Source organism: Rhipicephalus sanguineus, chromosome 11, assembly GCF_013339695.2.
Source record: "Rhipicephalus sanguineus isolate Rsan-2018 chromosome 11, BIME_Rsan_1.4, whole genome shotgun sequence".
Classification (NCBI taxonomy): domain Eukaryota; kingdom Metazoa; phylum Arthropoda; class Arachnida; order Ixodida; family Ixodidae; genus Rhipicephalus; species Rhipicephalus sanguineus.
Window position 1 is genome coordinate 58,327,117 of NC_051186.1, and position 13,368 is coordinate 58,340,484.

Below are 13,368 nucleotides of genomic sequence, written 5' to 3' on the forward strand. Positions count from 1 at the left end.
GAATTCAACATGAGGATGCTAGGTCGGCTGCTAGGTTGCTGGGAACGTTGGTTCAGCTGCGATATAGGCCTGACATAGGCACTGTGGGCCTGAAAGGTTTTTAAGCTTGTGTGTTGTTGTTTATTGTTTTGACAGCTTCGCAGTTGACCAAAAAATTCGTCCCAATCACAGGATTAGAACCTAGGACCAATGCCTTTGCGAGGCGGTTGTGCCACCATCTGAACAACCAGGAGATTAATCAGGTGGCAGTCTAAGGGCAAGTGAATCGAGAATTCAAAAGACACCAAGCCAGTTCCGCAGAATCTTGCAAGGTAAAGGAAAGTTTACAAACGAGATTCATACTTAGGACTGTTCAGCACTCACAGAAAAGCCAGGGGACGAAAGAAATGCACATGGGAGTGCATGTCGTATGCACTTCTTTTGTTCTTCGTCTTTTTTGTGAGCATTACACAGTACTAAGTATGAATCCATACCAACTAGCTTAGTTTTCTATTTTACTAGGGATGGGCGAATATTCGGGCGTTTCAAATATTCGAATGAATATTACAGTATTCGAATTCGCTTCGATACGAATTTAGATTATTCGAACGAATATATCTATACATTTGACCGCACATAACCCCCCTGTAAAGGTGGTTTCACTGCAGCGTCTGGATGCTGTGCCGTGAAACAACCCATCCAGGGGAAATCTGCACTGCCGCGAAGCCACACTTCAAGGTTAAATGTACATATTTTTTAAAGTTTAAAAGCATGTTATATGGGCTTATATGCGCGAAGTATAGTAATTTTTAAATTGTAACGTCCACTTATAACTTGCACCCTACTGCTATTCAAATCTTGCTTCCTCTTCATTTCAAACCAAAAAAAGTGGCATTCACTCATACCTAGTTCCAAGCCTTAAAAATATTGTGCAGGGGTCATGACAAAAATGCTCATTTTTCTTAATATGTGGTAAATACTATTCGAACTATTCGATTCGAAATTATTCGACCAAATCACTATTCGCTTCGGATTCGCTTTGAACCTCAAATTCACGTGAAGCAAAACGGTTACTAAGCGCTTGTGGTGTTCACTTTCTTGTCCTACTATTTCCTACTATTACACCATTATGACTCAAATTCACTATTCGCCCATCTCTATATTTTACGAGCAGGAAAAAAAGGTTGTGTACCCGTTTGTGGCACGAAGCTATGAATGAAACTTGTGCGGGTTCCTCGGAAAGATTGCCTTGCAGTCGACGAAAAACTTGTTTTGGCCCGGGATCTGAACCCGGGTCCAATGCTTGGAATAGTCTGTAGGCAAGATGTTTTTGTCATCTATGCTTCCCAGGTTAAGGTTTAACGAAACTGTTTGCATGCAAGATTGTGTATTAGTGTGCATTCAAGAAATGTCTAGCATTAACCAGCCGTGGAACATTAACTGTGGAGCGTTAACCATGCTAAAGTCACTGCAAGATCGGTGTCAACAGGAATATTGTTAGCTGTCACACGTACATTACTTTTCTTTTCGTTAATCACAGTACCATTTTGTCGATACTTTTATGCAGAAAGGAACTTATAGAACTGGTGATATCTCGTTTTGAAAATATTGTGCACTAAAAGGCAGTAATCCAGTATACCAACAAGAATATGCGAAATGTTGTTGTGAAGCGACTAACACAAAAAAAGAAAGGTGGTAAGGAAAAGGTAGTGAGAAGTGAATTGGATTATTAAAATGAACATCTTTAAGCTGCATACACATATATCAGTTATCGTGTCCTGCATATGAGAAGGCATGTCTAACACGACAGTATTGAACAAGAAGGGAAATCTGGGCTAGTTGGTTATAGTTCATTTTCGATCGGCATACAGCGCAAAACAGACGAGGACACAGACCAACAATGTGACGACAGCGCTTGTGTCGTCGCATTCTTGGTTTGTGTCCTCGTCTTTTTTGCGCTGTAAGCTGATTGAAAATGAACGACAGTATTGTCTAGAATGAACGCGTCCTTCACCATTGTGGTTTAATTACCACACGGTATGGTCGTCCGGATATATATACCGTGAAGAACGATTTTCTGAATGTGCAAAATAGTCTCATGTTGGCTTTCATTCAAAATAATTGGGCCATTCTTGAGAGGCAAATTTTTTACCCGAGTGCTCATAAAATATGCTACGTCTGACAAAAAAAATCCTCTGAAATGGCAGCTGCATTTCAGGAACTTTCTTGATTGTTTTGGGAAGTTTGTGTGCTATATACTAATTTTGTTTGTAGTTACTCGCATTGCCGAAGTTTTTCAGTACGAATGCTTGTTTAAAAATTTCCTTCAGCCACAAATTATCAATGTGAATATCGTGCTTCAAACGTAACAAAATCCCTCAGTGAGCCAGTCATTGTAATTACGATAAATAATAGATTGTGAGCGTTCCAACTTTACTAATGGTGCATTGCGTCATCCAAGAGCTGAAACGTTTGGTACGAGTAGATGTGTTGTTTAATACCGAATTTCGCGTTGTCTTATGCAAGAAAGACTAATCAATGGTATAGAAAAACAGGGTAACAAGTACATCTCGTCAAACCGGGTTGTACTCCTTTTCAAAACACTACTGTTTTGCATTACTCGCGTTTTGAAACTAGCTTACGACATTGTTTTTTGTTAACAGAGAGTTAAGTTTATATTCAGCTGTATGTTTAAGCTTTTTTTTTTTTTTGGTATTATTACTCGCGCATTCAAGCCATGACATTCGGTGCCATGGCTGAAAGGGCTATCGCCATATGAGCATCTCATTCACGTCGCATAAGAAAATCTGCCTTCAGGTGTTCGTTTACTTTGATATTCGTTAGCTATTGTGGCAGGCATGTATCATAGTTTTTGCTGTCAGTGAAGCAGCGAGTGCCTTGCCTGTTGTCGCTAAGCACAGAACCGGTTTTGTTTGCTTTATATTGGTAGCCGGTCAGAGCATTAGTAGTTAACAAGCAGTAGGGTTAGTTTGTATGGATGAACGTCAATGTTCTGTACCACTGTACAATTTGCACTGCCCGCTGCCGTTAAGGCTTCGTTGATGGTCTAGTTAGTTCAAAGGAGCATGTGCCTTACCTGTCGTCATTTATGTGTCATGTCTCGTTTGCACTGGTGCATTTACATGATCCAACTGGGTGAGAATTAGTCGAGGGTCTTGTTGGCTTGATGTACAAAGCAGCAGTGTGCGAAACACGGAAGAGCATGTTGTAATGTTTTGCCTTCCTGTACCCTTCACCTTTCGTTCACTGCTACCTTAAGAGGCAAGGCAACCATTGTAAGCACACACTTTAGGATGGCAAGAAGAGTTAATGATGTGCCATTTGAAAACAGTCCAGCACGTTATGTCTTTGCATCTTGACTTCAGTTGATAGTGATACCTTTTATCGTCAAAATCTCTCCAACAGAAATGCGGAGGTTCCGACGAACCGTGGGAGTCTGCACATTGTTTTGAAACGATAACAGGAACTGATATGAAAGCATGGTATAGTGTAACGTACATCTTCTACAGGAACATTTAAAGCGTACAAATTTTTTCCATAGAACGTTCAGCATCTCCTATTCTGAGTGCTTTAGCAGTTTTAGAGGATTTTATGCTCAGTGTTTACAAAATGTTGAAAAGAGTACCTTTAGGTGTTTGTGGAGATTCTAATACAAATTAAGTATTCTTTGTTCCTGGATTTCGTTTGTCAACAATTTGGTGTTTATAATTGTACAGTACTTGTTTAGGACCACATATAAGTGTTAAAAATACTAACTATGGCCTACGTGGGAACAGGGCTATGCAGAGTAGTTGATGTCAATTGTTAAGCCAGTTTAGCCATATATTTTCTGGAATCACTTTCTGAAGAACTGCGCTCACTTAATGAATTTTTGCTGCGCATGTGTATCGTTTTCTAAGGCAACACAAGGATTGGGAAATTCATTCAGAGTTGTGCTTGATGGTCGTCCAATCGAGTCTATTTATTCGTCAGTGTTGTGGCAGATCTGTTACTTTAAAGGGTCCTAGAAAAGCTTTTTTTTTTGTAAAATTAATTAAGCAGTTAGGCTGTAACTAGAACAAGTCATTCGCACATGTTAAGTGAAGCACTTAGTATCGAGAGAGCTATGGGAGATTAAAGAGTACCCTCCTCCCAACCTGTGCTTTTCCTCCTCAACTTCTTTGCCAGTGGTTGGGGCTAAAGCCCACCTTTCACAGTCTTCCACGCGCTGCCGAAGATGTTTGCCGAACCTACGAGTCACCGCGTGCCACCTTTAGCACGGCCACACAGATTCATTGCACAATGTGCGTATTTAAAATATAATAAATTGCACACTTTACACAGAGCACTTGAATCAGTCTGTCGATGAATCCAAAGCACTTGCACTCCTTGCTCAGTGTGTTTGTACACAAACACCAAAACTGGTTCAGGTTCCCTTCGTATAATTTATCTTAGTAGATCTCACCATATCACCATTGATAAATCGATTTCTTTCTTCATTTGCTCTATTATCTGTGTTTGATCCGATCACACTTAACAGGCACGCACATGTATCTCCTGCCATTGTTTTAATTCTGTATCAATACCTAGGCTGTTGAAACATGCTCGCTACACACTTTGCACGCTTTATCTCACGGCTGGCGCTTCAAAATGTATTTTTGTAATGTTTTACAACATTGTTATAAGCATTACATGGCACTCAGCCATGGAACTTCTGGCTGCAATTCAAGAACTGCCACTTTTTCAAATGAATGTGCCAAATAATGAAAGAGCTCAATTGTTTTGTAGTACAGTGAAACCTTGATATTATGAACTATTGGATGTAATGATGTAAAAGCTTTCACCACAATTCCCCCCCCCCCACCCCTAACAAAAAAACAGTTTCGTAATTATCACACTGCACAATGGATAACACTGCTAGCCTTCTGAAAAATCAAGGGTGTGGCTGTAATTTTCAAAAATATTTTGTGGGGGGATTCTTTAACAAAGTTCTGGGCGGGCAGTCATTACATGAGTACATACGGTATACTGGAAATGGACGTAACGGAGCAAATTGAAAAATTCTCGTTGCTATTGCACTGTAACAGACACACTTATAACAAGAGTGGATACAAAAAGCTATTGTATAAATGGAAAAATATTTCATCCCGGTTACAGCGCAAATAGTATATGTTCATAATGAACATTGGATGTAATGAAGGTGTTTTTATTCCCAGTGTGACTTTGTTATAATCGCATTTGACTACATATACTGGCTGTCTGTAAATGGTCTTGCAATGCCGTATGCTATTTGGCTAATCTGTTTCACATTCATGAAACACTCTCCAACTTTTCATTTGCAAGGCTGTGGCAAGAGTGCAGGCTTACCAGTCCCAACGCTGGTGCACTGGTCACAATTTCAAGTACCGCGCTGATGACGAGGGTGGTTTGTACATTTGAGGAAAGCACAACACGATTGCACACAGCTGTGCCTGTATGTGTGCTTATGTTTATTGCTGTTGCGCTACAAACGGTGTCTCCCCGCTTTGGTTGAGAATGTGGCTTTATTCAGTGTTTAATGCAGCAAGGTTCACCTGAACCTGCACTTGTTGGCTTGTGTCAATAAATGTTGTACAGGAAATGCTTCGACTCCATCCGTGACAACGATGCATCATGTATTCACAAAGTCTATGGTATGTCCCTATTATGTTGCAATGCCAAACGCCGCCTCAGGTGCTTCATTCCTTCAACGTCTCTTCCGGTCCTTCTCGGATGTTGGCCAGCCCTTCTTTAGTAATGTTCTGCCTGGCAACCTTGCCTTGGTAGAGAGTGAAAAGCGTGCCGCTGTCGGCCCCTTTCTCTGCTGTTGCAATGAGCTTCACTGTAAAGAGCAAGGAGGCGAAAGTAAAAAAAAAAAAAGTTAAGCATGAAACATGGTCGGCGAGACTTGAAGCCGTGAAAACACTGGATGTTTCTCTCTCAAATCTCTCAAATCGGCAGGAAAATTTTAGACTGCGTAAAAATCAGCATGATTTCAGATAGTGTAGATACGGAGGACGTTTGAGATATGAAAATGTCGCCAAAAGCTGGCGAAAATAGCAGTTTCTTTTTATGCCAAAACAAAGAATGTTTCTATGTTCCACTCGCCAGAAACGATGCACAACAAAGGCATGACCTAGGTCATGCACAGGAGTCCTTTGCGTGACTGTGGTTTAGAGTTATCAACTCACAAACACATGCACAACAAAGGGTTCCTACAATGGACAAAAGAAAGTAGTCTATGAAAACTACAAATTATTTAAAGCAATCTACGCCACTTATTTGCAGTGCAAAAAGGGACAATGTAAAGTAAAATCGGTGAGAACGCAGCATTGTAGCACACACTCGTGCCCAGTACAAGCATAAGCAGAGCTTGTAGGCAGTTTATTACACTGTAAATCCTAATGAACAGATCAACTGAGAATCTATTAGAGGGACATTAAAGTGATACAGTAAATCAGTTTAGAATTACAAAGTTTACAAAGTTAGCTTTTCAGAACATTTTTATTATTTATTTCATGAACGTAGGTTTCTTATTCAAGGAAAAAATGAAGGTGACAGTTTTTGCTGAAACTCTAAAGCTCAAGTTGTGGTGTGACGTCGTAGATTTCAGTTTTCAATACGTATTTTGGCCGTATTAGCATGACAAGATTTCCTGAAATTTGTAAAGTATGAGGCTCCCTTACAACTCCATTACATTGTGTTCCAAGGAAGACAGATACTTGACACCAATAACGAACTGCCTAGGGCCTAGCATACAGCATCGAAATCGACGAAGTTCGTGTGAGAACTTCGCATGGTATCGTTTCCTTTTCTTTTTTTTTCATGTTTTCCGACTTGCCAAGGGCCTTCTAGTGGCAAGAGTGGTGCTTTTGGTGTTGCAGAAGCGTGATATAAAAACACAAGTGAAGTGACTTTTCTCTTTAGCATCCCTTTAAAGGGGTACTGACACCAATATTTGAAGCTGACTTTACTCTACCATACAAATCTCCTCTATACGGAGACGGCTGTGAGCAAGTGTGAAGCTTGCGAAATGCTGAGAAGATATTTTATTCTGATATTTAAAGTCAATTTTCGCTTGGCGCACCTACTGACACTGACACTTGCATGACGTCAGGCTAAAGTATTAGTGCTGGTGACTTCACGCTCCAATATGGCTAGTTGTGATGATGTCAGGAACCGGAACAGGATAAATTCACCAACGGAGCCACGGAGTGAAGCAGCCGCGGAAACATCACGATATCTCGCGAGCACGTGACGAGAAACTCATACTGTGCTGTGACATCAGGGTGCATAGGAACCGAAACTAGCTTTAAAAAACATGTTGTAATTAATTTTTAAGGGCGCACTCGCGCTTACCAGCACATTATCTATGCTCTTGAGGGCATGGTCTTTTCATGCGATGCAAAAAAGACAGAAAAATTTTCGTGTCAGTACCCCTTTAAATAAGCGACAGCTGTGACTGCAAAAGCCTTCCAGAATTGCAGGTAAGGGGTGTACAGCTTACTGTAGTCGACTCCTTCCTCTTTTTTTGGTGCCTTGCGATGGAAGATCATATACAAGGTGAGAGCAAAGCCCTGCCAGGCCACGATAGCGTAAACAACGCTGAGCCGCCTTCTGACCGTCTCATGATCGGCATACTCCAGCGAAGGAAAGGTACGCCGCATCAGACGGTACAATCGTTTTCGCAAAAGCAGCATGCTTCTTTTTTTTTCCCTCCTTTTCCTCACTTCAGCAGGCTGTTCATCTCCTGCAACACAAAAATTTGTTCTGGAACACCACTACGAAATGACCCACATTGAGTTGTTGCGTAGTCAGTGAGCGGCGTTTAGTCGAAAACAGTACAAGCGTTTTCGCAAAAGCAGCCCCCACTACCCCCTTATTCCTCACTTCAGTGGTCTAGTCATCCTGTGCGACCTAGATATTTGTACCAGATTCCACTCATGCAAGTTCTAGAACACCATTATGCAATGACCCGCAGACAGACGTACGGGCCCGTTGCCAGTGAAAAGTTACAATGTTACAGTAAGGCCTACCTGGAGCAGAAAAGTAACCCTGTCACAAGTTTCAATAAAGTGAAAACAGGAAATTTTTCTGGCTTCAGCGACATTCCCTGTTTAATTGATTTCTCATCGCCAGTGACACACACTGTTCGAACTTTTCCTGTAGCTCAATTTTTTCGTTGCTTTTTGTCACCTGCGATAACACAACAGCCTGCATTAAATCAAGGTGAAAATTTCTCATAAAAACTGGTAGCATGAATACAGCCAAACCACTACCACGGACATATTGCTTTATATGCAGTGTTTTCTGAAAACATTACGTAATATTGAATAACCATGTGGAAGTTTTTACAATGATGAGTACAACATATGTTAAGACATCAAATGGCATACATGTATATGACAAGAAATTTGAGGGGGAAATAGCTTTATTTAATAAAAACAAAAAGTGCGCATTTGTATATATCACATGAAGCAAAACATACTCTGCGTTAACTTCAACAAAGCAACCCGTTTTTCAAGCTTAAACTGTTCATAGCAGCGAAATAGCACATCCAGTACCTTTCCTTAGCTTGGTTTCTTTAGTGTATTTATTTTTTTACTGTATAAAAGAAACAGAACTTCTTTTTATATTATGCAGTGGCCAGTGAAAAAGCAATTCATCAGGAGACACCAACAGACTCGTTTTAGCCTGCGAGGCATTGCGGCTTTGAAGGATTTTAAAATACCCCATGAGTAATTAACAGGAAAATCACACAATGTCGCTCCGCAAGTGAGCTATCGTAAGTGAGCGGCGGTAAATGCATCTTGAACACTCCAAGTTGTGGAGCTTGCACAATGTGTGTTGAGGTGACTAGAGAACAGAAATTTTTGGTTTTGGGCTACATCAGCACAATTATGGAAATGCAGCATGTTCCACGCTATGCAGTTGTTAAAAGCAACCAAAGCGGCACTTGAACATGAAATGACCATTGTTCCATGAACCTTTTGACCGTGAAACCAATCGTCGTCAGTCAATCTCGCGGAGATAGGCTGCACTTTGCCGAAATTCTAGGACGTGCCAGTTTTACAGTTTAATGTCCACACAGGACTAGACCGCGAGTGTGATAGACTATGAAGTTGGCCCGCATAACCACAGGAAATACCATTGACATTGACGCTTCGCCGCAGTTGACATCCTCGACGGCACCTCCGAGAATGACCTACGCCGATGAAGCTGAAATTGTCGCCACATTTCACCACGGAGGGTGGACTTTGTCTGAAGTCAAACTTGCGTCAGTTCAATTTTCTCGCGACACTTAACCGGTCATGAGAAAGATGTCCTTAAAGCTGGACTACAATCACAAAAGACACCACCGGTGTTGAGGTTTCGCCACAGTCAATGTTCTCGACGAAGCATTATGACCTTCGCATTATGACACTTAGGGACAGTTAAGATTCACCCTTCGGGCCACCATACGCCTTGGTTAGCACCTTGTCCAGTTTCCTCACAAATACGTCTACCTCTTCCTTCAGCAGGCCCAAGGCGGAGGCTGCCGTCAGGTAAGACGACGGATAGTTGTCCGAGTGGGAACCCCAGTTCCGGAAGGTCCAGTCGCCCACCTTTTTCGGCTCGGTCCGGTGCGTTGGCACAGCTCGGGCTCCAGAGACGAGACGGGTGAAGAGCATCGCTCCGATGCCCGTCACTGCATCGGCGTCCGCAGATGGAACGGTCATAGCCATCGAAATCCGGTTGTTGGGCGTCTTGAGGACCTCTTGGCCGTGTTTTTCGGCCACCTTGCTGAGGCTTTCCTGGAGGTACTTGAACATGATGCGTCGTTCATCGCGTAGCCTCATGAAACCGGACAGGCCCAGCGAGAGCAGGGTGATGAAGACGTCCATGGTCGGCGCCGCCGACGCGCGACCCGGGTACGTCTGGGCGATGGAGTCCACGAGTGCCTTGTCGAAACCGGCTACGACTCCGCCCCCGACGGGAACCAAGAAGTTCTTGTCCGTGCTCTGGACGAACGCGTCGAGGCGACCGACGCGCGAGGCCTGCTGGATGAGGTGCATGCACTTGGTGCACTGCACGCCGTACGCGTTGTTCACCAGATGCGGGACGTCAAACTCCGCGCAGAGCCGGGCGACCTCTTCGAGGCTGTCGGGCGCCCTGGGCGCGAAGCACGACGTGGTCGTGAGGACGCACGCGACGGTCTCCGGTCCCAGTTCGCTGATCCTGGACCTCATGGCCGCCACGTCGGTCTGCAGCTCGTCTCCGACCCGCAGGAGCTCCACGACGACCGGTTCGAATCCCGCCGTGAGGATCGACTTGAAGCATGACTTATGGTCGATCCTGGACCAGACGACGTAGCGGGCGCGCGGACCTCGCTGCTTCCGGAAGGTCAGCATGCACAGGGACAGGCACATGCCGGTTGCCATGGGAACTATGAAGCACGACTTGGCGGAAGGAACTCCGGCCGCCTGAAGCATGTGGAGCAGCATGGAGTTGGTCAGCTTGTTCATGAGACTCGAACCCGCAGCCTTGGGCTGCGTCTCGCAGATGTCGCCCGACCGGCCGATGCCGTGGCCCATGCGGTAGTGACGACGGCTCACGAGAGTCGACGCGATGCGGGCCTCGCGCTCGCCCACGCCCGAGTTGCCGAGGAAGTTGTTGCTGTCCATCATGGAGAGCTGGTGGAGGAGCAACTCGATGGTGGAGTCGTCCCAGCCTTCGTCGGGGATGCGACCCTGCTCCAGCAACTGCGACACCTTGGACTCGTGGACGCCGATTGCCTGTCCCGCCTGCGCGACGTACGTAGGCTTGACGTACTTCTTGGCTAAAGCGATGTTGCTCGGATTCATGGTGGTGGGGTCGTAGTTCACAACGGAGCCTTCGTCAAAACGGTTTTCCAGCTCACGCTGTTGCTACTTGCTACTACACAAACTACACGTCGTGGTTGCTGCACTCCCGGCTAGTCATTCACCCAACAAACACCGGATCAAGAACGGAAAGTCAACCAGAAAGGTTGCAAGTTTCGTATTCGTTTGCGCGACCGCCAAGTGGTTGATAGCGACGATCGCTGTACAAGGCGTCTAGGATAAGCGAAGAGCGGCCAAGGAGACGGGCAAGAAAATAATAAAGCAAACACTAATAAGACTGATAGAAGATGGTGGTTTCAACGTGCTCTTACCGTCGCTGTGGGCCGTAGGCGAGAACAACTTTGCTCCCGTTCGCCTTCAACGAGCTGTCATTCTTGACGCCGCAGCCGTGACTGTAATAGTGCTGAGATGAAAAAGATCGTAATCTAAAGAGGATATCGCTAGGTGCTGAACGAGTGAAATGAAATAATTCCGAAGTGGATGGCCAGTGCTCAGTTCAGTTGCAGACGTACAGCATGCGTGTGTATCACAACTTGCTGTCGTCAGTTTCGTAGAGACCCGTACAAAAACAAAATCTACAATATTTATAACAAAAGCGCTGCTCACAGCTGTTTGTGCGCATTTAAATGTTGTATTTAAATAGATTTTGTACTTTGAGCACAGATTTTTCGACTCACGTCCAGGTGATACGCATCTTCAAGTCTTAATCTCAGAGGCTACGTTTTTGTGTACTGAAAACGCAAAGTCCAATCACCAATATGTTACATGACGTCATGGCAACCATGCTTAAAAAAAAATTAAACTTTTGGTACTTTTGGCATGGCCTCAAAGATGGCGAGCGCGCGGCGTGAGCGGCGTGTTACAGGCCGCGTGCTTGCCATCTCGGAGGCTATGCTTCTGGCACCAGGTCTTTTGGCTTGGTTGACTGGGGTCGCCTTCGTCGCTTCCGATGTTCGGTAGGAAGGAGGAGTTTTGTTTTGGCGGTGCGTCGTGATGGGGCGAAGCTTCTAGTTCCGTGTCGAGATTTGTGTCTCGTTTTCCGCTCAGCTGGGTGCTTCAACATCGTGGTGTGCGGATACATCCGTCCAACGTGCATCCCTTGTTTCTTCTGAAGAAGACAGCACTTATTGTTACGCGTCGAACGACTCGTAGATTGACGACGCAAAATCGCCGGCGGTCGCACCCCCACAAAAGAACCACGTAAGTGTAGTACGTTTAGTGGTGTCTCGACCTTATAAAAAAAAGCAGAATCACCCGTAATTGTTTCGTATCAGTACGGCGGGCTGTCATAATGACAGATCATAATGGCCTGTCAAAGAGAGGCCGATCAGTAAACTCCCAAACGCGCTCAGTTGTCAAGTGTCACAAGCTCGATCCATGCAGCCGCCGAACGGATGTGCATCCCCAATCGTCGTTGTGATTGACAGGCACCTGTGATGCACAGGACTGTATCATGCAAAACAACTGCGGATACCCGTCACCGAAGGTATTTCCCGTACTGCATAACACAAGCGTGAGCTATGCGATAAGCAGAGGGGTGCACTAAACCACGATAACAAGCAGTGCAGCGTTTCAAATGAAACTCTGGGGCGCTGTTAAACATGTGCGTAGCCCGTAATCTCCGTTTTCGATATGACAGCGCGAATGTCGCACTAGAGCACGTGCTGCGGAGATACAGGCCTCATTATCATGTGTCAAACTTGGAATAGAAATGGGGGTCACTAGCTCGGCACGTTTATCGCTGTTATGGGTCGGGGTCAATGCGCTTGTTGTTTGACCTGATACACTGGGTTTATCGATAACATACATGCAAATATATGTGTGTGTGGTGGGGAAGGCGCCGAAGGCGTAGTAGACAGAAATGAGTAGAAGAGCCTAGGTAGCAGAAACAATTTATACGACGTTTCGACCGGACTCCGGTGAAAACGTCAAATAAACCTGTCCTCTCATGTTTCTGTTACCTACAGCCTTCTACAGATATATATATATATATATATATATATATATATATATATATATATATATATATATATATATATATATATTACATATATATATATTACATATACACAAAATCGGGGTTTTCCCATGACAGAGGCTAGGGCACATTCATAGCAGATGAGTGTAATAAAAAAAAACGAAAAAGAAAACCGACAATAATGTGAATACAAGCACGCTAAACAATGAAGTGATATATTGGTAGTGTAATTATACAAAAAAAAATCTTGATTGGCCGATCACATGGTGAAGGAATATCAAAGTTAATATCATTGCCTACGGTGTTTGTTGCAGTGAGAGCATCTAATAATTTAGAGCAAATAATAATTACAGCACATAATAATAAAACAACAGTACACATACATATATACGTAATGATCTATCCCACCATGGTGACTCAGCGGCTGAGGTGTTGCACTGCTATGCATGAGGATGCAGGTTTGACTCTCGGCCTCGGAATTTCGGTGGGGGTGAAAAACCAGACACCCATGTATTTATATGCGTGTGCACA

At 44.1% G+C, this 13,368-nt stretch overlaps 2 protein-coding genes and 1 non-coding gene across 4 annotated transcripts in view; 1 reads left to right on the forward strand and 2 right to left on the reverse strand.

The window, feature by feature from the left end:
* Positions 1–5,503: 5,503 nt before the first annotated feature.
* On the reverse strand, positions 5,504–11,393 carry LOC119373960 (uncharacterized). Its single transcript, XR_005180034.2, has 3 exons — positions 11,171–11,393; positions 7,505–7,747; positions 5,504–5,839 (listed from the first exon to the last, which is right to left on the reverse strand). It is a non-coding gene; the product is annotated as an uncharacterized LOC119373960 (transcript).
* Positions 8,393–11,112, reverse strand: LOC125756119 (O-phosphoseryl-tRNA(Sec) selenium transferase-like). The gene has a single exon (XM_037644022.2). It carries the CDS (start codon positions 10,839–10,841, stop codon positions 9,432–9,434), a length of 1,410 nt encoding a protein of 469 aa, XP_037499950.1. The 5' UTR covers positions 10,842–11,112; the 3' UTR covers positions 8,393–9,431.
* Positions 11,394–11,823: 430 nt separating the features above from the next.
* The window catches only part of LOC119373946 (tectonin beta-propeller repeat-containing protein 2), a 43,786-nt gene continuing 42,241 nt past the window's right edge, over positions 11,824–13,368 (forward strand). Inside the window, exon 1 of one of the 2 annotated variants that reach the window (XM_037644006.2) lies at positions 11,824–12,059. The gene's annotated coding sequence lies outside the window, so the exon portion shown is untranslated. The remainder of the gene's footprint in view (positions 12,060–13,368) is intronic. The other variant, XM_037644005.2, reaches the window with a different exon arrangement.

What these genes read in the sequence shown, in the direction of transcription:
- LOC125756119 (XM_037644022.2), bottom strand. Translation starts at nt 10,841, where the DNA reads ATGAATCCGAGCAACATCGCTTTAGCCAAGAAGTACGTCAAGCCTACG.